A 25,093-nucleotide genomic window follows, 5' to 3' on the forward strand; every position below is an offset into this window, starting at 1 on the left:
GGATTAGCCTGTTAAGCCACGGCGCCAGCCTGGATGTGCTTCTGTACCAGGCTGGGTGCCAGGTCCTGCAAAGGGGAAGACAAGCCAAAGCTGGCACCACGAAGCCACAGAAGACAGTGGAGGCACGGCACTGGAACTGCATGTTTCCATCTGAGCACTGGGACTAATGCAGCCACAGTCCGTGGTGCCAAGGGCACACGGGGGACGTGCAGGGATGCTGGGGACTGAGTCCTGCAGTGGCAGCTGCCCAGGGCGTGGGAGAAGGCCATGCAGATGGGAGTCGGGGAGACCATGCTCCTGGTTCCTAGTTTTGTGATTGTCAATGGCGGAAACCAACAGGTGCCAAGGAAAAAAAGGCGTTTATCTTAATGGTTGCTCAGGGGATGAAATGAGATGCGTGTGAACTCCTCTGCACGGTAGTAGCCTTGAGAGTGACTGTGAAAGTTCTGTGCACAACCACTCACCTTTGGAGATGAAGGAAAGAAAGGAAGCAAATGCTGCATTTTCTTACGGACTTCAACACTGGGGTAGCTCCACTCCAGAGATGATGCACCCCCCGCTCCTGCTCTTTGTTGTCCCTTCCTCTTGGATCCGGGCTGGTTGTGATCTTCCTACTAATGGGCCGTAACGCTGAATGACAGCTGAGCCCATGGGAAGCCTTGTGGCTGCGCTGTGGTGATGCAGAGCATCCATTCTAGGAGAAATCACCCCCCCTCCCCCATGGCGGAAGCTGATTGCTCTGAGCCCTCGGTGCTGTGAGAAAGCCCATCTGGTCGTGTGGAAGAGCCACACTGCAGAGCCCTGCCCAGCCATCCCACTGCAGGCCCCTGCCCTGTGAGTGAAGACAGAATTTTGGATGAGTCTTCTGGTGCCTGCAGCCCTAGATGTCACCTAAATGCATCCTCAATAAATGGCCTCAAGGCATCTCAGTAGGTGGCATGGATGCTGCCAGCGACAACCCCCGCCCCTCAGCTCCTGGTACCTGTGCCCTGCGTGATCCCCACCTCCTGAGTGTGGGCGGGACAGAAAGAGCAGCAGTGATGGGATGTCCCTTGTGAGACTAGGTTGTAAAGGACTGTGACCTCTGTCTGGCTCTCGCTCTCCTGGTTCTCTGCTCTGGCTCCCTCTGCTGAAGCCAAGCTGCTGTGTTGGCCACGAGCCCCACGTGGTAGGGATCTGAGAGCGCCGAGAATGAGCTACGTCTGCCCACGGCCACTTGTGGGGACGGGAGGCGGGTCCTTCCCTGGTTGAGCCTCGAGATGACCGTGGCCCTGCTGATACCTTGACTGCAATCTTGTGAGCAACGTGGAGCCAAAAGACCCAGTGAAGTGCATCGCGTTCCCGACCCCTAGAGGCTGTGAGATAGTGAAGTTGTGGTTTCATGCCACTGGGATTGGGGAGCTATTTTGTGTAGCTGTAGGAAACTTGTACAGCTGCTACCTTTTAGGGGAGCTTGTTAAGCAATAATCAAACCATGGGAACAAGTCCTATGACAAGAAAGTAAAAAACAGCAGCCTGCAGTGTTGATCCGGCTGAGCAGAAGATTGCCTGTGTTCCTGGCATCGCTCAACTGGGTAAGAACGATGCAGTATTGGAGCCAAATGAGCTAGACCCTGAATTCTAATGACCAGTCTTAGGCGTGAAGATGCCTTGGAGAAGTAAGCTCCCGTATTGGCTGCCTCAAGTCGAGGGGGCACGCCTCCCTCAAATGATGGCAGGGCCTGGGACAGGCAGTGGGTGACCTCCGGCTCCTGCCCTGCTGGCTGAAGAGAGGATGAGTCCACTGAAGATGGGTGTCCGGGGACCATCGAAACTACAGCCCGGAGATGGCTCCAACCGCAGCTGGCGTCAGCCATAGCAGGGGCTTAAGGGGAGGTCTGGACTTGGATTTTCCTGCCTTGGCGTGAAGACTGGGCAATTGGAGTCCTTGGGACTGAATTCTCTGCCCTTTGCAATGAGTATGTAAGTGAGTTTTCCTGTTGAAGAAATCTTGCACTTACGGGTATTACAAGGTACCCCTAGTGTGGTTGTATTTGGACTAAGGGAGTAATTAAAGGCTAAATGAGGTCATGGGTGGATCTCTGATCTGATAGGATTCATATCCTCATAGGGAGAGACGGGGGAGAGAGAGACAGAGACAGAGAGACAGAGAGATCCTGTGCACACACCCACTGAGAAAAGGCCATGTGAGCACACAGTGAGAAGGTGGCCATCTGCCAGCCGGGAAGAGCGCCCTCCCCAGGAACCAAACTGGCCAGCACCTTGATCTTGGACCTGCAGGTCTAGGGCTATGAGAAATCAATCTCTGTTGCTTAAGCCACCCAATCTATGGACGGGTGATGCTGCATGGGCAGACTAAGACAACGTGTAAGGGAGAACTGGAAAATGCCCTTTCTGTTTCAAGCCTATTTAACTCTGTCCAGAGTAGGAGTACTCACTGTTAGTCATCGATGATGACCATTATTAGTACATTAGGGGACGAGACCACAGAGTATATCGACAGAATGCCAGAAAAATGTTAGTTGTTAAAATAAGAAGTAGGTGGGGCCAACGCTGTGGCATAGAAGCCTCCACCTGCAGTGCCAGCATCCCATATGGGTGCTGGTTCGAGTCCTGGCTGTTCCACTTCTGATCCTGCTAGTGTGCCTGGGAAAGCGGCAGGGGATGACCCAAATGCTCGGGCCCCTGCACCCATGAGGGAGACCCAGAGGAAGCTCCTGGCTCCTGGCTTTGGACTGGACCAGCCCTGGCTGTTGGGGTCACTGGGGAGTAAACCAGCTGATGGAAGATCTCTCTCTCTCTCTCTCTCTCTGCCTTTCAAAATAAATAAATAAATAAATCTCTTAAAAAAAAAACAGTACGAAGTGGGTTTGAAAGCCTTGGAACAAGCAGTGGCTTTCCTAGGGCACCAAGGGTTCTTAGAAACGAGACTGTTCTCTTGGCTCTCTCCTGCTCTCTTGGTTCTGCTCTCTAGTCTCCTCCTCTTGTCTCTCTTCTCCCTTCTCTCTGTCTCTCTCTCTTATAGTCTCCTCTTTTTCCTTTGCCGCCCCTTCACTCTGGTCTGTAGGGTGTTTCCCAATAAGCCCTTTCCCGTAAAAAAAAAAAAAAAAAGAAACGAGACTGTTGAGTCGCTGCCATCAACTTTCAAAAATAGCGAGTGGGGGAGTCGGCAAACTAGACTGGTGACTTGGCTTTAGTCCAAGGCTGGAGGAAAATGATGTCTTTAATTTGGCCTTTAGAGAATGAGTTGAACATTGGGTGTAAACCAGAGGTTCTCTAGGGATAGGTGGTGTCAAACCCGTGTAGGTTCTGGAGTTAGAGCCGACCCAGATCAGATACTCCACTCGAATGGGGTCTCTGGGGAATGCTGCAGACACGGTGTATGTGAACCTTAGAGGGCTTTTCAAAACTGTTGTACCATTTAAGGATGCGCGGGAAGCCTGCATTTTAATATTTATTTTGAGACGGAGAGAGACCTCCCAACCAATATCTGTGACAGCCAGGGCTGAGTCGAGCTGAACCCAGGAGCCAGGATCTCCATCTGGGTCTCCCGCTTGGGCATCAGGGACCCAAGTACATGAGCCATCGCCTGCTGCTCCCCAGGGTCTGATTGGCAGGAAGCTGGAGTCAGGGGCTCAAACCCAGACACCCCGAAACGGGATTCTAGTGCCCCAACCATCACCTCGGCCGCTGTGCCAGCAGCCCGACCCTAGGAGGAGAACGCGAGGCTGTGCTTGGCGAGAGCATGGTTCATTGGCAGCCAGCTCTGTGCCTGCTGAGTGCGCTGGTGGGCTTGGGTCTCACTGGGAACTCAGCAGTGGGCGGCTGAGATCATGACTCCTGGGGCACCTGCTGCGCTCACAGGACGCCCCCCTGAGAGTGGACGAACCCGAGGGGCTGAAGCTGCCACCCCCACCCCCACCCCACCCCCTCCGGCGCTTCCCCTGCTGTGAAAGCCCTTTCCTTCCAGTGTGGGGGTTTAGTTTGCGGGGTGCTAATGGGCTTTCTTGCCTTGGTTCCGGCCGTTGCCTCCCCCTCTTCCACTCCATCTTCCTCAAGACAGCCCCGCGAGGTGCGGGCTCTCCCCCACCTCCCTCCTCCCACTCGGTGAGCCTGGTGCGCCCTTCCCCAGGGATTTGCCAGTCTGCTTTGCTGATGGCAGGACTGTCTCACACCTGCACCCTCCCAGGAGCAAGCGAGGATACATCAGGAAGGAATCTTGCCTCAAACCCCCCCAGCAACGTGGGGACAGCGGACGTCCTGACCAGCGCAGAGGGTCTCAGAATGTCCAGACCTTGGCTTTGGTGCGTCCCTGACGGCAGGAGTTCAGAGCTGAGCGCCGCGATCCCGACCGAGGAAGGTGCTTGGGGCGCTCGGCGGACACCTGCTCTCCACGGGAGGACCCGGGCTCGCCCCAGCGGAGACGATTCAGCTCTGCAGGTGCAGGACCCGCGGCGGCGCTTCCTGGGGCGCAGAGCCTGCAGCTCCCGTTAGGAGCCGGCCCGGGTCACCCCGCGAGCATTTTCGGCGTCACAGAGCCCTTTGGGGACAAGTCATTGATTCTCTGCGGGGGAAACACGCAGACGGGGCCGAAGCAGGACCCGGGGACCCCCAGGCCGGCAGACGGGTGAAGGGATGAGCGGATGAGCGGAGGGATGGAGGAGGGAAGGCGCCCGGGGCCGGAAGTAAGAGTCCGGGCTCCTCGGTCCTGCAGGGGAAGCCCCAGCCCCGGGGCCGCGCGCCCCGAGCTCGCGCGCCCGCCGCTTCCGCGCACGTGACCGGCCGCGTCGCGCTCTGATGCGTTTTCCTGGGCCGACAGCGCCCGGGCCGCCGTCGCTCCGGCTCCGGCTCCGGCTCCGGCTCCGGCTGGGGCTGCCGCGGCTGCTGCGCGACGCCTGGCGGGCTCGAGGCGCGCGGGCCGGGGCCGAGCGCGCGGGCCGCCGAGATGGAGCCGTGAGTTCTGGGGCCCGGCGCGGGTTCCAGCGCCCGGGGTCGGGGCGCCCGGGAGCCCTGCCTGGGCCCCTCTGCGCCCACGTGGGGTCGGCCGCGGGGAAGGGGCGCCGGAGGCTGGGAGCCCGAACCCCGACCCGCCTGCCCGCCGAGCCGGAGCTGCCGACGCGGCCGGGGTTCCGGCACCGGGCGGGCGGCGAGCCAGCGCGCCCGGGAGGGGCCGGGCCTGCGCGCCCGGGGGCCTCGGCTTCCCGCTCGCGTGTGGTGACGTGGGCGCGGCGGAGCCCGCTGGGCCCCGGGGTGGGCTCTCTGGGAGGCTGGGGATTGCGAGTTGCACTCGGGGGCTGCAGACCTCGGCCCCGCTCCCTCTGTGCGCCCGGGACGCCACCCCTCCAGCTGGCTTCCCACGCGGCAGTGGCCCTGGGGGTGTCCGGAGAGCGACCCCAAGGAAGGGGTAGCCGGGCGGAGCCGCGGGAGGTTCGGGGGCGCCTGGCACCTTGGCAGGAGCGGAGGCCGAAGGCGGGTCGGTGTGGGGTCTGCGCCTTATTTGGGGCTATAGGGGCAGGAGGGCTTTGCGCTGGACACCGTGGGAGAAGTCACTTCGAGGGGGTGGTCGACTGTGCACGCACCAGCGATGGACGGGCGCTTGCTTGCCCGATAGTTTATTACTGTGGTAGCTCGCTTTATTTAGCACACGGTGGGAACCCGGACTGGCACGGAAACGGATGTTTTGAGGATCTTTTCTTTCATTCGGTGCCGGGTAGCCGTGAGTTAGCAGGACCACCCCTGCACAACTCCAGGGGGCAGCATTCACGTGTGTGCTGTGTGAATTGCCCTGCTTGGAATAGGAAGGGAGCCCCACAGAGTGACAGCCGCATGTCGTGGGGGGGCCGGCCACCTGCCTCCTGTCGGTTCTCACGGCAGCCCGAGGTGGGCCTAGGAGAGGGTGAAGGGGGCATCCCTTGGGAGTCCTGTGCTGTTACAGGACAGAGAAGTGGCCCGGATGGAAGCTGTTAACCAAGGAAAGGCCCCCAGGGGAACCTGCGCACGCAGCGTGCACGGTGGACTTGGTGGAGCGGTGGACGGTGTCCCACTGTGTGGTGCTAGCAGCGCACCTCGGGCTCCGGGAAGCCCCAGGTTGGGGTGCTGGGGTGTGGCTGGCTGTCAGACAGCCACTGTCATCCAGCATTCAGAATGGCACTGAAATAAAGTTCTCCCCAGAACCAAGGCTGGGCATTGAAGTGCACCCTGAATTTAGGTGCCCGGTGGGTTCCGACTGTTCTGGGGGTGAGGGAGGTGAGAGGCAGCCGGGTCGGGCTTGGAGGAATAGGAGAGCACAGAGCTGCCCGCAGGAGCAGGTGCACTGCTGAGGGGCTGGGGGCGGCCCCGCTGCAAACCCTGCCCTGGTGCCCTTCCCCGACACACCCAGACTGTCCACCACATCTTGCAGAGAGGCGGGGGAGGCTGGTTAGGACACCTGTGTCTGGGTTCAGCTCCCAGCTCCGCTCCCTGAGAGGCAGCAGTGGTGGCTCAGGTGGTCGGGTTCCTGCCACCCTGCTGGCAGAGCTGGATTGAGTTCTAGGCGCCTGATGCACCCCTCAGCTGTTGTACACATTTGGGGACGTGAACTGGTAGCTAGGCGCTGTCTCCCCAACTCTCTCTCAAGCGGCGTGCCAGTCAGAAGGAAGAATCTTCAGTCCTTAAACCCTCGCCCTGGCGGTCAGCCCTTCTCTGACATGCCAGGGTGGGGCACGCCGTGGGCAGCTGCCGGCCTGACTTGCTGCTTGGACCCCGGAGAGCCATAGCTGAGCCTGCCTCACGTGCACTGTCGCCCTCTCTCTCTGTAGCGTTTCTCTGCGGGGTTCACTAAGGTTGGCCTTGTGTGTGCTGCTTGACACTTCAAGCCCTTTAAAACTTTTTTAAAAAATTTGTTTGGAAGTCAGAGAGACAGAGAGGGAGAGAGAGAGACCTCTCATCCCTGGGCGACTCCCCCAGTAGGTGCAGCGAGGAGGGCTGGGCTCAGAACTCCAGCTGGGCTTCCCACCAGGATGGCAGACTCGCACGCTGGAGCCGTCCCCTGCCGCCTCCCAGGGTGTGTGTCCGCAGAAGCTAGGACCGGAAGTGGAGCTGGGGCTTGATCCCAGGCGCTGTGGTTAGAGATCTGTACGTGTCCCAGGTGGCATCTTGACCACCGTGCGGAACACCAGCCCCCACCCCCAAGCTTTTTGTTTGTTAACTTCAGAGGCAGAGAGGGAGAACTGGCATCCACTGGGTCACTCCCCCAGCGCCTGCAACTGCTGGGCCTGAACCCCGCATGTAGGGGCCAGGACTCCAGTTACTCGAGCTGGTGCCTGCTGCCTCCCTGGGTCAGAGGGGCAGCAAGCCCTGGAGTGGGGGACCAGGCCTAGGCACTCGCCCACCCCCAGGCCAGCTTCTAGAGTGTGGTTCACGTGTCCCTTTAGTTCCAGAGCATGTGCATGTAGAAGTCTTTGAATTAGAGCCCCGTTTTTGCCATCAGCGAAGGTTGCCTGGGATGGTTTCAGGGTCCGAGTCTGCTGGGTGTCCTGCTTGGGGGACACCGGGTGGGGTCAGTAACCCGTTCCTGCACACACCGAGTTAGGTAGCATTGCGATTTTTTGAATATTTTGGGGGGAACCAAGACGATCCCTAGAAACAGTGAAGGGGAACTGGAGCTGTCGTTTCTTGGGGTGCTCACGAGCAGCCTCCCAGGTCAGCTTTGCTTACACCGGGGAAACTGGGTGCAGGGAACTCAAGTGGGTTCTCAGAGCTGAGAGCGAAGCCTGCGTGGACCCACGCGGAGCCCACACCTGACCACTGCACTTGACCCCTGTCAGGGACAGCTGCCGGGGCTTGCCACGCCCACGGGTGCCACCATCACAGCGGCCCTGGGCAGGAGGCGTGGAAGGGCAGAGCCGTGCCGCGCAGCTCACTGCTGGTCCCAGCTCCAGAAGCTTCCAGCCCAGGCTGCAGGGCCCGGTGCTGGGCTGGGCGCCGCTCCTGCGGCCAGCGCACGGCCTGCGCTGAGATAAGCTCACCGGCCAGTCGTCGAGCTGTTTCCTTATTTTCCTTGGCCGGGAAGGGGCATTTGGTGACCTAAGCAGCACACTCCCGGTGCACGCCCTGGGCTTGTGGCCGAGAGGGGACGCACGCACACGCACGCTTCTTTGAGCAGCTTCCAGCTGTGCTCATAAAAGTGCATTTTGAAGTTTTGGGCTCTGAGTGTCCCCTGTGGCTTTCTTGAAGTTTGCTTCGCTGTTGAGTAGCTTCAGAAATTACTGGGCAGGTGATGCTGGCTGTGTGACGTTTCAGCTTCACGCTCTGTTCTTCCCCTCAGAAATTTCCTTTCAAAACCCATTAAACGGCAGGTGTTTAGAAAGGACAGGTTAGGGTGAGCAGTCGGCGTGGTGGGAGGGTGTGGCGGCCTGCTTTCTGCCCTGACCTGCAGGTTCAGAGCCCGCCTCCACTGCCTGGGGCCTGAGCGGACTGAAGCCCGCCCTCAGGCTCTGCTTTCTCAGGTGTGGAATGGGCTGATCATTCCTGTCCCCCAGGGGAGTGCCTGGCCTGGGAACAAAAGGGTGCCCAGGAAGCACCGGCCCACCCTCTCCTGCAGTGGCTAAAGCCAGAGGGCGAGTGTGTCTGCAGAGGTGGTGTTCAGATGAAGAGGGCAGAGGAGAAGCACAGCTCTTTTTTGTTGTTGTTAATTATTTAAGGTGTACAGACTGCATGAATTTCATATGTACAGATTTAGGAACACAGTGATCCTTCCCACCCCACCCTCCCACCTGCTCACCCTTCTTCCTCCCCTTCTCCTCTTCCCACTCTTGATTTTTTTTTTTTTTTTTTGACAGGCAGAGTGGACAGTGAGAGAGAGAGACAGAGAGAAAGGTCTTCCTTTGCCGTTGGTTCACCCTCCAATGGCCGCCGCAATAGGCGCGCTGCAGCCAGCGTGCTGCGGCTGGCGTACCACGCTGATCCGAAGGCAGGAATCAGGTGCTTCTGGTCTCCCTGGGGTGCAGGGCCCAAGCACTTGGGCCATCCTCCACTGCACTCCCAGGCCATAGCAGAGAGCTGGCCTGGAAGAGGGGCAACCGGGACAGGATCGGTGCCCCGACTGGGACTAGAACCCGGTGTGCCGGCGCCACTAGGCAGAGGATTAGCCTGTTGAGCCACGGTGCCGGCCTTGATTTTTTTTTTTTTGACAGGCAGAGTTAGACAGGGAGAGAGAGAAACAGAGAAAAAGGTATTCTTTCCGTTGGTTCACCCCCCAGATGGCCACCATGGCCTGCGTGCTGTGCCAATCCAAAGCCAGGAGCCAGTTGCTTCTCCTGGTCTCCCATGCGGGTGCAGGGCCCAAGCACTGGGCCATCCTCCACTGCCTTCCCAGGTCACAGCAGAGAGCTGGACTGGAGGAGGAGCCACCAGGACAGAATCTGGCGCCCCAACCGGGACTAGAACCTGGGGTACTGGTACTGCAGGTGGAGGATTAGCCTAGTGAGCCGTGGCACTGGCCCCCACTCTTGATTTTTTTAAAGCTTTTATTTATTTACCTGAAAGGTAGGGTTACAGACAGAGGGAGGGAGAGACAGAGAAAGGTCTTCCATCCGCTGGTTCACTTCCCAAATGACCTCAGTGGTCAGAGCTGAGTGTGTCTGAAGCCAGGAGCCAAGAGCTTCTTCCAGGTTTCCCACATGGGTGCAGGGGCCCAGGCACTTGGGCCATCTTTTACTGCTTTCCCAGGCCATAGCAGAGAGCTGGATAGGAAGAGGAACAGCTGGGACACAAACCAGTGTCTCAGGTGGAGGCTTAGCTTACTATGGCAGCAGCCGTTCCCACTCTTAACTTTTATAAAGATCTATTTTCAGTTAATTTATACTTATAAGATTAACCCTACACTTGTAAAGAGTTCAACGAATACTATGAAGAAAAAACACTGTTCCTCAACAGTAGAGACAAGGGCTATAAATAATCATCAGACTTCAAAATGTTAATTTCACTCGAATACATTGCATTTTAGGTACTCCATTAGTAACCACAGATTATGGAAAACATGGTATTTGTCTTTTTGGGACTGGCTTATTTCACTAAATATTGTGGTTTCCAGTTGCATCTCTTTCGTTGCAATCGATAGGATTTCATTCTTTTTTATGGCTGAGCAGTATCCCATAGTGTATCTATACCATAATTTCTTAATCCAGTTATTATTTGATGGACATCTGGGTTGATTCCGTGTCTTTGCTATTGTGAATTGAGCTGTAGTGAACCTGGGGGTACGGATCACTCTTTGATCTGCTCATTTCATCGTTTGGGCAGTTTCCCAAGAGTGGGATTGGCAGGGTCAGGTGGTGCATCTGTATTCCGATTTCTGAGGTATCTCCATACTGTCTTCTACAGTGGCTGTACCAGTTTACGTTCCACCAGCAGTGGATTGGGGCACCTTTTTCACACATTTTTGCCACATTTGTTGTTTGTTGGTTTATGTATGAAAGCCATTCTAACCGGGGTGAAGTGAAACCTCATTGTGGTTTTGATTTGCATTTCCCTGATGGCTGGTGATCCTGAGCATTTTTTCATGTGTCTGTTGGCTATTTGGACTTCCTCTTTTGAAAAATGCCTGTTTAAGTCCTTTGCCCAATTCTTAACTGAACTATTTGTTTTGTTGTTGTTGAGTTTATTGAGCTTTTTATGGATTCTGGTTGTCAATCCTTTATCAGTTTCACCGTTTGCAAACATTTTCTCCCATTCTGTCGGTCGCCTCTTCACTTTGCTGAGTGTTTCTTTTGCAGTGCAGAAGCTTCTCAGCTTGATGGAACCCCGTTTGTTAATTTTGGCTTGGGTTGCCTGTGCTTCTGGGGTCTTTGCCTCTGCTAACGTTCTGCAGGGTTTCCCCAGTGTTCTCTAGTAATTTGATGGTATTGGGTTGTAGATTTAGGTCCTTGACCCATCTTGCATGGATTTTTGTGTTAGGTGTAAGGTGGGGGTCTTGTTTCCTACTTCTGGGTATGGAGATCCAGTTTTCCCGGGATCATTTGTTGGAGAGACTCCTTGCTTGAGGGGTTGATTTTGGCTCTTTATCAAAGACACGTTGGTTGTAGGTGTGTGAGAAGCACGGCTCTTGCCTGCAGTAAGTAACACGGTTGGGTTCTTGCTCCGATCCGACCACGCTGTCCAGGCGCGGCATGTTGCTCACTTCCCTTACGCCTCCTGCAGCCCCGTGGGACAAGGGCCCTGTGTGCTCCATTTGCAGGTGAGGAAACCAGGCCTGGAGAGCTCTTGCTTGCCGATCGTCTGAGGGTTGGAGGTGCAGCCAGGACCTGGGCCAGCGCCTCGAGGCGAGGTGTGAGATGTGGGAGCAGGCTGAGGGGCTTAAGACCCTTGCTAGTGCTCAGGGCCTCGTGTTTAGGTTCTGAGGTGAGAAGTCTATGTCGTTGACCCCGGGGCAGCTTTGCAATGCTGAGTGTGTGCAGTCTCCCCACCCGCTGGATGAGGGACTTGATGAGATGAGATAAACCCCGCCTCCCTGGCTGACCCTTGGCCTCGGGGCGCCGTGCTGGCCACCGGCAGGGTGCTGCTGGCACTTGGTGTCTGTGGAGGCAGCGGTGGTCAGGGCTCGAGTGTTCTTCCCATGTCTTCATCCGTGGTCTGAGACAGCCCCGCGGGGTGTTCCCTCGTGGCCTTGCCCTCCCACGCTTTGGCCGTGTTGCGGTTCTGTTTGTGGTGAGTCAGGCCCTTCCCGCAACCACGCTCGCCTCCCACCTTTCTTGGCAGCGCTGTTGTACGAGCCCTGCGTCGGGGGAGCAGTGCTGCATGGGCCCGTGTGGTGGCTGCAGAGTTGCCAGGCGCTCGGCCCAGCTAATGCAGATGTAGACGCTGTGGCGGCTGAGCCACGGTGGCCTCCGGGGTGGCAGGACCGGGTCCTAGGCGAAGGCCGTCTGGGCAGAGGGGAACCGCATGGGGCTGCTTAGGCCCATCGCTTGTGAGGTAGAAGGCAAAGGCTGGAGCTGCAGCTACGTTAAAGGATGGGGGTGGGGCCGGGGAGTTGGCACAGTGGTTAAGACACTGCGTGGGAAGCCGGCGCCGTGGCTCAATAGGCTAATCTCCACCTAGTGGCGCCGGCACACCGGGTTCTAGTCCCGGTTGGGGCGCCGGATTCTGTCCCGGTTGCCCCTCTTCCAGGCCAGCTCTCTGCTGTGGCCAGGGGAGGCAGTGGAGGATGGCCCAAGTGCTTTGGCCCTGCACCCCATGGGAGACCAGGAGAAGCACCTGGCTCCTGGCTTCGGATCAGCGAGATGCGCCGGCCGCAGCGGCCATTGGAGGGTGAACCAACGGCAAAGGAAGACCTTTCTCTCTGTCTCTCTCTCTCTCTCACTGTCCACTCTTCCTGTCAAAAAAAAAAAAAAAAAAAAAAAAAAAGACACTGCGTGGGATGCCACCATCAAATCAGCCTGGGTTCAGGTCCCGGCTCTGTTTCTGATCCCAGCTTCCTGCTGAGCCACACCACGGGAGGCAGCAGGGGATGGCTCCGGCACTTAGGCCCCTGCTGCCCGTATGGGAGACACATGGGGTTCCAGGCTCCTGGCTTTGGCCTGACCCAGCTCCAGCCATTGTGGGCACTTGGGGAGTGAACTAGTGGATGGACGATTTCTCTATCTCTTTCTGCCTTTCAAGTCAATAAGAAAAATTTTAAAATATAACATTGGGAGAAAGAAGTTCAGTTTTGACATAGGCCTCATATATAAATGTCAGTCCACTTTGCACAGTGGTCACTCCTGGGGGATCTCCCTGATGACCTTATCTGGTCCCAACCCCACTGAAGCCCACTGCAAACTCTAGAGTCCAGTTCACAACGAGGACCGAACTCCAGCTTGGGCTTTGGAGGGGTGAGCCATGTTCAGACCAGCATTGCAGCAGGAGGAAGAGTAGAACATGGGGGAGAAAACAGTCAGACTAGCGGGGCCGGCACTGTGGCATAGCGGGTAAAGCCGCCACCTGCAGTGCCGGCATCCCATATGGACAGTGGTTCGAGTCCCAGCTACTCCACTTCCGACCCAGCTCTCTGCTATGGCCTGGGAAAGCAGTGGAGCATGGCCCAAGTGCTAGGACTCCTGCACCCATGTGGGAGACATGGATGAAACTCCAGGCTCCTGGCATCAGATTGGCACAGCTCTGGCTGCTGCAGCCATTTGGAGAGTGAACCCAGCGGATAGAAGACCTCTCTTTCAGCCTCTACCTCTCTGTAACTCTGACTTTCAAATAAATAAATAAATCTTAAAAAAAAAAAAAATAGGCCGGCGCCGTGGCTTAACAGGCTAATCCTCCGCCTTGCGGCGCCGGCACACCGGGTTCTAGTCCCGGTTGGGGTGCCGGTTCTGTCCCGGCTGCCCCTCTTCCAGGCCAGCTCTCTGCTGTGGCCAGGGAGTGCAGAGGAGGATGGCCCAAGTGCTTGGGTCCTGCACCCCATGGGAGACCAGGATAGGCACCTGGCTCCTGCCATCGGATCAGCGCAGTGCGCCGGCCGCAGCGCACCAGCCGCGGCGGCCATTGGAGGGTGAACCAACGGCAAAGGAAGACCTTTCTCTCTGTCTCTCTCTCTCTCTCACTGTCCACTCTGCCTGTCAAAAAAAAAAAAATAATAATAATAATAATCAGGGGCCAGCGCCGTGGCTCACTTGGTTAATCCTCCACCTGAGGCACCGGCATCCCATATGAGTGCCAGGTTCTAGTCCCAGTTGCTCCTCTTCCAGTCCAGCTCTCTGCTGTGGCCCGGGAGGGCAGTGGAGGATGGCCCAAGTCCTTGGGCCCTGTACCTGCATGGGAGACCAGGAAGAAGCACCTGGCTCCTGGCTTCAGATCAGCACGGTGTGCCGGCCGCAGCGGCCATTGGAGGGTGAACCAACGGAAAAGGAAGACCTTTCTCTCTCACTGTCCACTCTGCCTGTCAAAAAATGATAATGATAATACTGGTTTAGGGACGTGGGCGTACAGGGAGCCTTGACTGATGGGTGGGAGTGGATTGTCTGTGGAGGGGCGGGGTGGACGGTGCTGAGGCGGAGCCTGGCTTGCCTGTGCTGGGATCATTGTTGTTCTTAGAGTTGCAGAATCCACCTGCGGAGGCTGGTGCTGGGTTTGAATGTTGCCGCCTCTCAGCCTTGGGGTCGAGGGCAAGCCACCTCATCCTTCCGTGATGGGGTCCTCAGAGTACCGCCCTGAGAAGGTGTGCTGATGACAAGGGCCAGGGGGACTCGGGTGCGATGCAGGGTGGCTGGGAGCTATAGGGCAGGATCTGGGGGACCTCAGGTGCAGGTGCAGGCTATGAGCAGCCGTGTGAAACCGCGAGGGAAGCAGAGTCTGGGAGGTGATGGCAATAATTCTGTTAGGAGTTGCAAGGCCTTGGGCAGTGGGATGGGTGTGGGGCGTGGAGAGGAGTGAGGAAGCCAGGACGCCCCCCTCCCTGCTGGCTGGGGTGTAGGATGGAGGGCGGGGTCTCAGCGAGAGGAGATCCAAGGCCCCACCCTCAGAGAGATGACGCTGAGGTTTCAGACTGAGGAAAAGGGACGGCAGGTTGTGGGCAGTGGAAGCCGGTTTCTCCCTTTGTGTTACTGGGCTCTGTGAGTGTTTGGTTTTCAGCCTATTGGCCATGAGGCAGTGAAGGACTTCCAGGTGAGAGTGTCCCGGGAGAAGCTGGTCCAGAGTGGGGTAGACTTGGGCAGATGTCTGGAATGGCCCCCCCCCCCTTATGATTTTAGAACTTTATTTGAAAGTAGAGAGAGCGAGAGCGAGGGAGCTTCCATCTACTGGCTGATGGCTGCAACCGCTGGTGCTGGGCTAGGCTGAGCCAGGAGCCAGGGACTCCATCCCAGTCTGCCAGTGGGTGACAGGAACTTGAGTATTTGGGCCGTCACCCACTGCTGCCCAGACGCATCCGCAGGGAGCGGGGTTGGAAGTGGAGCAGCTGGGATCCCGCTTCCCTCCTGCCTCCCCTCCAGGGGAGCAGCGGGTCCTGGCGCCGGAGGGCAGAGCTGTGGTGTCGCGGCAAGTGTCCTGCTGTCTCGGTACCTGTTTCCCCGCCTGTAACCTGGGTCTCTTCCTGGAGACCATTTCCAGCCTTGGCGCTCTAAGGCTCTTGGGTGCGCGTCGTCTGTGGACCCCACGTCTGAGTTAGGATCACCTCCCTAGCTTTCCCTTCCCCCCTGGCAGGGCCCAGGGTCGGGGTTTGGACCGGAGTCCTCTGGTTCTGCCCGTCAGGACACTGCCCTGAGAGCCTCCGGGCAGTGTGTCCTCCTGCCCGCGTGTCAGTACCGCCACGTCAGAGCAGCGCTGGCTCCCGGCCTCACCTTTGCCCCAGGACGCCAGCCGACCCCACAGCTGCCTTCCGGCCTGCAGAGGGGTGTGTGTGTGTACACACTTGTGTGAGCTGTGCGCGGGGAGAGTAAACAACCTCCAAGGCCAGGCCTGCCCCTCCCTCCTGCTGCTGGTGTCAGCCCCACCTCCACTCATCCTGTTGAGGTTGGGGGTCTCCCTCGGGGGCCCGGGGAGGGGTCTGTGGCTACTCGCCCGGGGCAGCTGCCGCATCTCTGGAACCTGCGGTTTGGTTGGGATGCAGCCCTGCCCCACGTCCACCTGAGCTGCTTCTGAGGGCGGGGCTGAGCGCCGGGAGGGACCCAGGGGCCCGCAGGCCCCCAACCCTTATCGCCTGACCCTTACAGATTTTTCTTCTGTTTGCTGGCCCTGATTGGGGAGTCCTAAAAGAGATAGGGCCACTGTACCCCGCCACCGCACCCCTATGATTTCTCCTGCCGGGAGGGCAGGCTGCAGCCTCTAGAAGGTTCCCTGGTGGTGTTGGTCAGTCGCAGCAGACTGCAGGCTGCCTGCTTGGCCACGTCAAAAGCAGACACCCCCGAGGCTGGGCTGCACTTCCCCAGGAGGACACAGGAGATCTGGGGTTGCGGTCCCTGGGGCTCCTGGTGCGGGCATGGCTGTGACAGCTCTCACCAAGCACGTGCCCGCACTCCATGTCGCACTGGGGCTCACCAGGGCAGCTGCAGGCGGGCGTGGTGCCCTGGGGACATAGGAGCCACAGTGCTCAGTGTTCCTGTGATGAGGCCTGGGGTTGGCCTGTCCCCCGCAGACCAGGGTGGGGTGTGCGGTCCCACTCCAGGGAGAGCCGTCTGCCGGCTTCCGCTGCCAGGGGTGTGGGGAGGGCGGCTGGGGCGGGACGCGTCCTGGGGCTGCCACAGACCCCTCCTGACCGCCCCCGCGTCGGCTTCCGTCCTCAGGCTGGCGCCCATGCGGCTCTACACGCTCTCCAAGCGCCACTTCGTCCTGGTGTTCGTCGTGTTCTTCGCCTGCTTTGGCCTGACCGTCTTTGTCGGCATCAGAGGTGAGTCCAGGCTACAGCCGCTCCATTCTGCCGGGCACGCCCCCCGGCCGAGGACGCAGTGTGGAGGGAGATTACCACTCGTTTCTTCTGAACCCACAGTGTGGGAGGGGCTCAGCCCTGCACCCCGACTTCTCCCTGAGCAGCCCTGGCCTTGCCTGCGTGGGAGCCGAGGGTCCCGTTGGCCTGGCTTGATCACATGCCTCTTATAGGCGACACAGATGCTTCCTAGAGAGCCCTGTGCCAGACCCCGCCCCGGGCGCTGGCGGCTGGCGGGGTGCAGCAGGGTGTGGGTGCACACCAGCCGGGCGCTCGGCTGAGGGGGGCCACAGCGGAGATGTGAGGCAGCCATGTGCCCTGCCACGTTCCCGGCAGCGCCGCGTGAGGAGCTCGTCCCCATGGGGCCTGCAGACCCAGTTCTGCCCTCGCCTTCCGGGCCCCTGCCATTCCACGGGGCCCTGCAGCGTGGCCAGGTGCTCTTCCCCTCTGCCTGACATCGTTTTCAGTTTGGGTGGTTTCTGGTAGGTGTTTGCTTGATTGATGCACCTAGCATTAACATGTGAAGGACAAGTAGGCTTAACCTGTCCCGGAGGCATTGGGCCCCAGAAAGCTGGTTCCTTCATCTAACCTGGGACCAGCTAGGGAATGGGCTGAGGAAGCCGGAGCAGCAGCAGCCCCTCGGTGCAGGGTGCTGGGATGATGATGGTACCATTAAGTCACCAAGAGGTGACAGTGCTGTGAGTCACAGCACAGGGGACAGCCACTGTCTTCCTTGATGTCCACAGCTGTCCTTTAAGAGTGGCGGGGACGTGCTCCTGTTCTCATGGTCTCCCGTCTCAGTGGGACCTCAGCCAACTCGGGTTTCTGTAGGCCACGCCGTCACCGCAGCTGTGATCACATCCAGCCTTCGTGCTGAAGTGGAGAGTGACCGCCAAGGCCCAGAGAGAAAAGCGCTAGTGGGATTTCACGTCCCTTTCCTGCTCCAGCTACTGTGTTCACAAGACAGGGTGGTCTTGTGTATCTGTCTGTGTATTTATTATCACGAATTGGCTTGTGGGATTTGAAGATGGAGAAATCCCTGTATCTGTAGTCACCTAGACCGAGACCCAGGAGTGCCCACTGAACACCAGTGCCAATGCCTGGCACCGGGAGGGCCAGTGTGGCACATGTTCCAGTCCACATCTAAGCGTGAGTCCAGAGGTAGAAGACTCTCTCTGGTGCCAGAAGGGAGACGGAGAGAGCCCAGGCAGAGAGAGTGAATTCTTCCACAGTCGTCTTGTTCTGTTGAGGCCTCCTGTGGGTGGTTGGAGGCCACCACACTGGGACGGGGGATCTGCCTGCCTCCGTCCCGACTCAGGTGTCGTCTCATTCAGCGATGTCCTCACAGATGCTCTAGAGTGACGTTTAACCAGGCACCCGGGCGCCTGTAGCCCGGTCACGTTGACACAGGGTTAACCATCACGAGCGCTTGTTTATAATTGCCTCACGTGGTAAGGTGACTACCATCTCAGAGTCAGGAGTGCCTTGGGACCTTTGAGTTTGTCATTCCCATTTTTTTTAAAGATTTATTTATTTTATTTGAAAAACAGAGTTACAGAGAGTGAGAAAGAAAGATCTTCCATCCGCTGGTTTACTCCCCAAATGGTCACAATGGATGGAGCTGGGCCAGACTGAAGCCGGGAGCCAGGAGCTTCTTCCAGGTCTCCCATGTGGGTAGCAGGGGCCCAAGCACTTGGGTCATCTTCTACTGCTTTCCTGGGTGCATTAGCAGGGAGCTGGATCGGAAGTGAAGCAGCCAGGACTCAAACCGATGCCCTTACAGGAAGATGGCATTGCAGGTGGTGGCTTTACCCATCACGTCACGACATCCCCTGGTTCTTTCTTTAAAAAAATTATTTATTTATTTTTATTTGAAAGATACACACACATACAGATCTTCCATCTGCTGTTTCACTCCCCAAATTGGGCTTGGCCAGGCAAAAGCCAGGAGCCCAGAACTCCATCTGGGTCTCCCAGGTAGGCGGCAGGGACCCAAGCATTGGAGCCATCAACTGCTGTCTCCCAGGGTGTGCATCGCAGGAAGGTAGAGTTGGAGTGGAGCCGTGGCTCAAACTCAGGCGTCCGTTAGGTGATTGGGCATCCCGAGAGACAGCCCGACTCTGGGTTTTACTTCTTGCCTGACTGCTTGCCTCCTGGGCTAGGAGACCACTCAGGCTGCAAATCTGAGAGAGGCCTCACCGCGGCCCCAGCCTGCTTCCTGCAGCGAGACCGCTTCTCAGTGTTGTAAATGCGGCGCGGAGAGGGTCCCGCCCTGGGCGGTGGAGCGCCAGGTGCTTCTCCCGCTTTCAGTGGGGAATGTCGGGGTCACGGAGGCAGCCCAGAAACTGGCGCCGCAAGATGAGAGGGGCGCGCTTTAGAATACAGTTCCAAATCTAACTGAAACGGTTCACGGTGTTTCCTTTGACTGCTCCTGTTAAGGCTAAAGCTTTGAAGCATCGCAGCCCAAGAATCTGGGTGGTGAAGGGTTCTGGGGAGACGGCGGGGCAGGAGCCCTGGGAATGTCTGGTGGGCGTGGCTGGTTTGGAACTTGGGAGTCTGTTACGGGCTTGCTACTTCCGGGGGAGCCCTGGCCATTCAATTGTGCATGACTTTGCTCAGTGCGGCTCTCAGCACGGCAGCAGCCACATCCCTGGAGCAGCCCACACACAGCTGGGCAAAAAGGCCCCGGGCCTCCAGACGACAGGGAGCCGTGCTGCAGTCCTGGTGGCCTTCTCTGGTCACGGAGGTGCCGGGAGGGGCGCTGTCATGCTCCTCCTGCCATGGCTGCAGCCCCCGTTTCTGGCTGGACTGAGTTCCAGTGTTTACAGGGCCGGCACGCCCCCACCCCACTTGCTTTTCTCTCTCCCCTTTGGGAGCCAGCCGTTGGAGACTGGCACATTCAAGGGCAGCGCGATGCCCAGTTGTCCCCCGTCAGTGGCTCTGCTTCGTGCAGTCTCAGTGCCCGTGGTCTACGTTAAACAGAAACCCCCAGGAGTAAACTGTCCCCAGAGCCTTCGTTTCTGTTCTAGAGGATTCTGTTAGATTGTTGTGAATCTCGCTGCATCTGATTAGAAACTCTCGTGGGGAAATGATGGTGCGTCCAGGACTCGGCACTCTGCAGGTTCAGGCATCCTCTGGGCACCTTGGAGTGGATCCCCCAGGGATACGGGGTCACAGAACCTGCCCAAGAAGGGCGCAGGCTCGGGGAGGACCGCGAAGACCGGGAGGTTCCACTTCAGCCTGGCTTTTCACACAGACAGTTCACGAACAGACAGCTCACGGACAGACAGCTCACGGACGGCTCACGGACAGACAGCTCACAGACACACAGCTCACGGACGGCTCACGGACAGACAGCTCACGGACACACAGCTTACGGATGGCTCACGGACAGCACACGGACACTCACAGACGGACAGCTCACGGACAGACAGCTCACGGACAGACACGGACAGACAGCACACGGACAGCGCATGGACAGACAGCTCACAGCACACGGACAGACAGCTCACAGACAGCGCATGGACGGCTCATGGACAGCTCACGGACGGCTCACGGACAGCTCACAGACGGCTCACGGACGGCTCTCGGCAGCAACAGCACAACAAAAACAAAGCAGCAGACCCTGGGAAGGAGAATGTGACTGCAGAGAGATCACTTGATTCCGTCCCAGTGTTCAGTTTTCCACCCAAACTCAGAAAGGATACAAAGACAGTGAAGGAGACTCCCCTGGACAGAGCCTCAGGGAGCTAGAGGAAGGCGGGGAACGCTGGCCAGCACAGAGCTACCAGCGAAGACACAGGAAACCTGACGGCAGGAACTGCAGCTGAGGGCGCGCGGTGGCTCAGACGGGGGCCTCCAGAGGCGGGGGGAGAAACCGCACAGCTGGGCAGAGCGTCTTGGCAGGTGTTCAGTGTGCGGGACAGAAGAGGAAGGTTGAAGGAGAGTGGACAGAGCCCGAGGGGCCCTGGGGACACCGGGCAGGCCGGGATCTGCATCGTGGAGGACAGCCAGAGGGGGCAGAGGAGGTATTTAAAGAAAGCGTAGCTGAGAACTGCAGGTCTGATGAAAGACGTGCGTGGAAGCGTCTAGGAGCAGCAGACACGATCTAGGACCAACTCAGAGGCACTCCTGTGGAGACCCAGCGTTCCTGAAGATACCCCCGGATGCCCTGTGAGGAGCCTTGCACGTCGGAAGGGTGGGCTGATACGTTCAGAGTGCTGGGAGACAGCTGTCCACCCGGGGCTCCACGCCGGGCAGAACTCCCAGTGTGGGGCGTTTAACCACCAGTTAAGACATCTTTGTCTGGTCTTAGAGTACCTGGGTAAGGCTCCTGATCCCATCCTGCTGATGTGGGCCCTGGGAGCAGTGAGGCCCCCGGCACCCCTGCGGGAGACTGGCTGGCACTCCTAGCTCCCAGCTTGGGCCTGGCCCAGTCCTAGACACTGCAGGTGTTTGGAGAGTGAGCCAGCAGATGATATGACTCTCAATTTCTCCTTCTCTCTGTCTCATGTAAAACATATATATACATATACATATACATGTATATATATGTTTTACTTATAAAACATATATGTATATATATGTTTTATTTATAAAACATTTAATATTTATAAAATATTTATTTATAAAAATATATATATATATATATTTCAGTGAGGGAAACGTTCTCAGATAAATAGCAGCTGAGAGGGGCTGGCATTGTGGTGTACCGGGTTAATCCACTGCGATGCCAGCATCCCATGTGAGCACTGGTTCGAGACATAGCTGCTCCACTTCCAATCCAGCTCCCTTCCAATGGCCTGGGAAAGCAGCAGAAGATGGCCCAAGTGCTTGGACCCCTGCACCCACATGGGAGACCTGGAAGCTCTGGGCTCCTGGGTTTGGCCTGGCCCAGCCCCTGCCATTTTGGCCATTTGGGGAGTGAACCAGTGTGGAAGATCTCTCTCTCTCTCACTCTCTCTTCCCTCTCTCTCTGTAACCATGCCTTTCAAATAAATAAGTACGTTAATAAATAAATAAATTTTTTTTAAAAAGCTGAGAGTTTGTTGCCGCTAGACCGCCTTGAAAGAATTACTAAAGGGAGCCCTGCGGATTGAAATGAAACGATACCAGACGGTGATTCAAAGCCATGTGACCTCAGTAAAGACAACGGCAGGGGAATTACAGAAGCTCGTGGTAGGGACAGGTGTTGTGGGGCAGCGGTTAAGCCGCCACTCAAATGCTGGCATCCTGTATCACAGTCAGGCCCCGGCTGCTCTGCTTCTGATCCACCTCCCTGCTAATGCACCTGGGAAAGCAGTGGAGGGTGGCCCAGGCACCTGAGTCCCTGCCACCCACATGGGGGACCCGGATGAAGTTCCAGGCTCCTGACTTTGCCCTGGACCAATCCCAGCCCCTGTGGCTGTTTGGGGAGTGAACCAGCAGACAGTCAATCATTCTCTCTCTCTCTCTCTGCCTTTCAGATAAATAAACAAATCATTTTTTACGAATGCTGATAGTATTGTAACAGTGGTCTGTTATTTTTTATTTTCTACACGATTTAAGAGATTAGTACATTAAATAATGACTAGTCTAAAAGCTAGTATTATTGTAATTTTGATTTGTAACTCCACATTTTATCTTCTGCATAATTAAACTAGTCCACTAAAGTTGAACGGTTTCGGACGTATGTAAAGATAAAATTCCGTCAAAATTATGAGAGCACAGTTGAACGGTGGAGAAGGAGCTGTGCAGAGGGTTTCCACGTTGTTGACGCTGAGCTGTGAGTCAGAATTTGAGTGCTGTGACTTTAGGGTGTAAGTGAGAGACAGAGGAACCAAGAGGCATTTGGAAAGCACGTCCATCACAGAGAGCAACATGGCAGAAGTGCGTGCCTCTTCATCAGTAATTACGGTAAATGTAAATGGCTTCAGTTCTCCAATCACAAAGCAGAGACTGGCAAAATGGATTTAAAAAACCCAACAATCCAACTAAATGTTGCTGGTAAGAAGTTTGTTTGTTTGTTTGTTTGTTTTGGGGGGGGGGTTCGGCGCTATGGCTCACTTGGTTAATCCTCCGCTTGAGGTGCCGGCATCCCATATTGGCGCCAGGTTCTAGTCCCGGTTGCTCCTCTTCCAGTCCAGCTCTCTGCTGTGGCCCGGGAGTGCAGTGGAGGATGGCCCAGGTGCTTGGGCCCCTGCACCCACATGGGAGACCAGGAAGAAGCACCTGGCTCCTGGCTTCAGATCAGCGCAGCGCACCGGCTGTGGCAGCCATTTTGGGGGTGAACCAACAGAACGAAGACCTTTTCTCTCTGTCTCTCTCTCTAACTCTGCCTGTCTAATAAAAAGTTTTCTGGGGCTGGCAGTGTGGTGCAGTGGGTTAAAGCCCTGGCCTGCAGTGCCGGCATCCCATATGGATATCAGTTCTACTCCCGGCTGCTCCTCTTCCGATCCAGCTCTCTGCTGTGGCCTGGGAAAGCAGGAGAAGATGGCCCAAGTCCTTGGTCCCCTGCACCCATGTAGGAGACCTGGAAGAAGCTCCTGGCTCCTGGCTTCAGATTGGCACAGCTCCAGCCATTATGGCCATCTAGGGGGTGAACCATTGGATGGAAGACCTCTCTGTCTCTACCTCTCTCTGTAACTCTTTCAAATAAATAAAATAATTAAAAAAAAAAGTTTTCCATGCAAATATATACCACAGGATGCAGCCATTCTTCTTCTGACAGAGTATCTGTACATCCACAGTAGCATTGTTCTTATGTATTTTACGCAACAGAAACATTTAGGGGGCATGTGTGGTGGCATGACAGGCAGAGCATCTGCTTGGGACGTCCACATCTCATTTTGGAGTACTGGGTTTGAGTCCTGACCACTCTGCTTTTGATCCAGCTTCCTGCTAATGCACCTGGGAGATAGTGCGTCATGGCCCAAGTACTTGGGTTCCTGCTACCCGTGTGGGAAGCTCCTGGCTGTGGCCTGGCCCAGCTCGGGCTGTTGGGAGCATTTGCTGAGTGAACCAATAGATGGAAGATTTCTCTCTCTCTCTCTCTCTTTCTCTCTTTCTCTCTCTCTCTCTCTCTCTCTCTCTCTCTCTCTCTCTGCCTTTTAAGTAAATAAATACATCAAAAAATTTTTTGAGAAGCAATCTATGCAGCTTGTACACCTGTTATTTCAGGAAAAGCCATATGCTGTTTTTTTTTTTTTTGTTTTTGGTTGTTGTTAAAAAAAAAGATTTTATTTATTTATTTGAGAGATAGAGTTACAGACAGTGAGAGAGAGAGAGAGAGAGAGAGAGAGAGGTCTTGCAATAGCCAGAGCTGCACCGATCTGAAGCCAGGAACCAGGTGCTTCTTTCTGGTCTCCCACGTGGCTGCAGGGGCCCAAGCACTTGGGCCATCTTCTCCTGCTTTCCCAGGCCACAGCAGAGAGCTGGATTGGAGGAGGAGCAGCTGGTAGTCAAACCGGTGCCCACATGGGATGCTGGTGCTGCAGGTGGAGGGTTAACCTATTATACCATGATGCCAGCCCCGCTGTTATTATTATTAGTATATATTGTGCCACTTTATGTCCCCTACTTATAAATGTATCTGCAAGACTGGTTTAATGGGGTGAACAGATAAGTCTTAGTTGTTGAGAAGAGATCCTTACACTTTGCAACCTTCATAGAGTGAGTCTGCATAGCTGATGTTTTCTTGGATCCATGTGTTGGAGAGAAAACTCCCATAGATAGGACCATGGAGCGTTCCCATGTTCCCATGGAAATCGTATGCACTGCACGTGGTCAGTGGTGTTGGTGTGTACTGGGAAGTCACACACAGCAGAGTGGATACTCTGTGTGTGTTTTCTGCATATTTATAATCTAAAGAAAGACTTGGTTTTAAATAAGACCATATCTGTAGACTGCACGAGTCCTTCTTGGCATTTGAAAAAAAAAAATCAACAAATGATCACCGTAGCTATAACGTGTTTTCCCCTTCTCTTCTCTGTTACACATTAGGACCCAAAGTGATCCAGACTTCTGCAGCTAATTTTTCACTAAATAATAGCAAAAAGGTAAGTAGGACTGGGTATGCGCGGTGGCTGGCGGGGCGTCACGGATGCCGATCACGGGCGGGTCCTGCTGCCAGGGTGTAAGAGCGGCTGCGTGTTCCTTTGTGTCTTGCTTCTCAGACACACAGAGTTCTGCTGCCGCTGTTTCCCGCTGGCTTCCTGGGCCCTTGTTTGCTGAAGCTGTCTTTTCCTCTGTGATCAACACCTGAGTCCTTAGGAGAGTGGTGTTGCTGGCAGGGAGCACAGGCGGCCACTCGGTCCCCGAGCCCTTGGTAGGGAGCAGAGGCGGCCACTCGGTCCCCGAGCCCGTTAGCAGGCGACCCCGTGTGCCTGACCTCGTCTCACTCAGTTTGCCCAGGTGAAGACGTGAGCTCTGTGTCCCTTTTCTAATGGTACCCCTTCTTTGCAGCAATTCTGGGGGTTCCCTCACATGAACTCAGCTTAAATGAAAACCCTTTTTTTTTTTTTAATGTGCTTTGATTCTCCAGTTGGAGACTTTTGGTGTCTTCAGTAGGCACTAACTCAGAACCCAAGCAGCAAAGCCCTTTTGTGTTTCTGTCAAGTGCGCACCTTGCACCTGCAGGGCACCCGAGGGCGGAGCTTGAACCTGAGTGTTGGACCCAAGTCCCTCCTCTCGCTGCTCCGTCCACCCTGCGGGCTCTCTGCTTCCACAGCT

At 56.4% G+C, this 25,093-nt stretch overlaps 1 protein-coding gene across 2 annotated transcripts in view; it reads left to right on the top strand.

Moving 5' to 3' along the window:
* TMEM181 (transmembrane protein 181) overlaps positions 1-25,093 on the top strand; it is a 73,951-nt gene that overhangs the window by 20,586 nt on the left and 28,272 nt on the right. The window contains exons 1-3 of one of the 2 annotated variants that reach the window (XM_062186992.1): positions 4,910-4,953; positions 16,245-16,348; positions 24,365-24,420. In XM_062186992.1, coding sequence (XP_062042976.1) covers positions 4,946-4,953; positions 16,245-16,348; positions 24,365-24,420 — 168 coding nt within the window. In that variant the 5' untranslated portion in view covers positions 4,910-4,945. Of the gene's footprint in view, positions 1-4,909; positions 4,954-16,244; positions 16,349-24,364; positions 24,421-25,093 lie in introns of those variants that run through there. The other variant, XM_062186991.1, reaches the window with a different exon arrangement.

Source organism: Lepus europaeus, chromosome 3 (assembly GCF_033115175.1).
Source record: "Lepus europaeus isolate LE1 chromosome 3, mLepTim1.pri, whole genome shotgun sequence".
In the NCBI taxonomy this organism is placed as follows: Eukaryota; Metazoa; Chordata; class Mammalia; order Lagomorpha; family Leporidae; genus Lepus; species Lepus europaeus.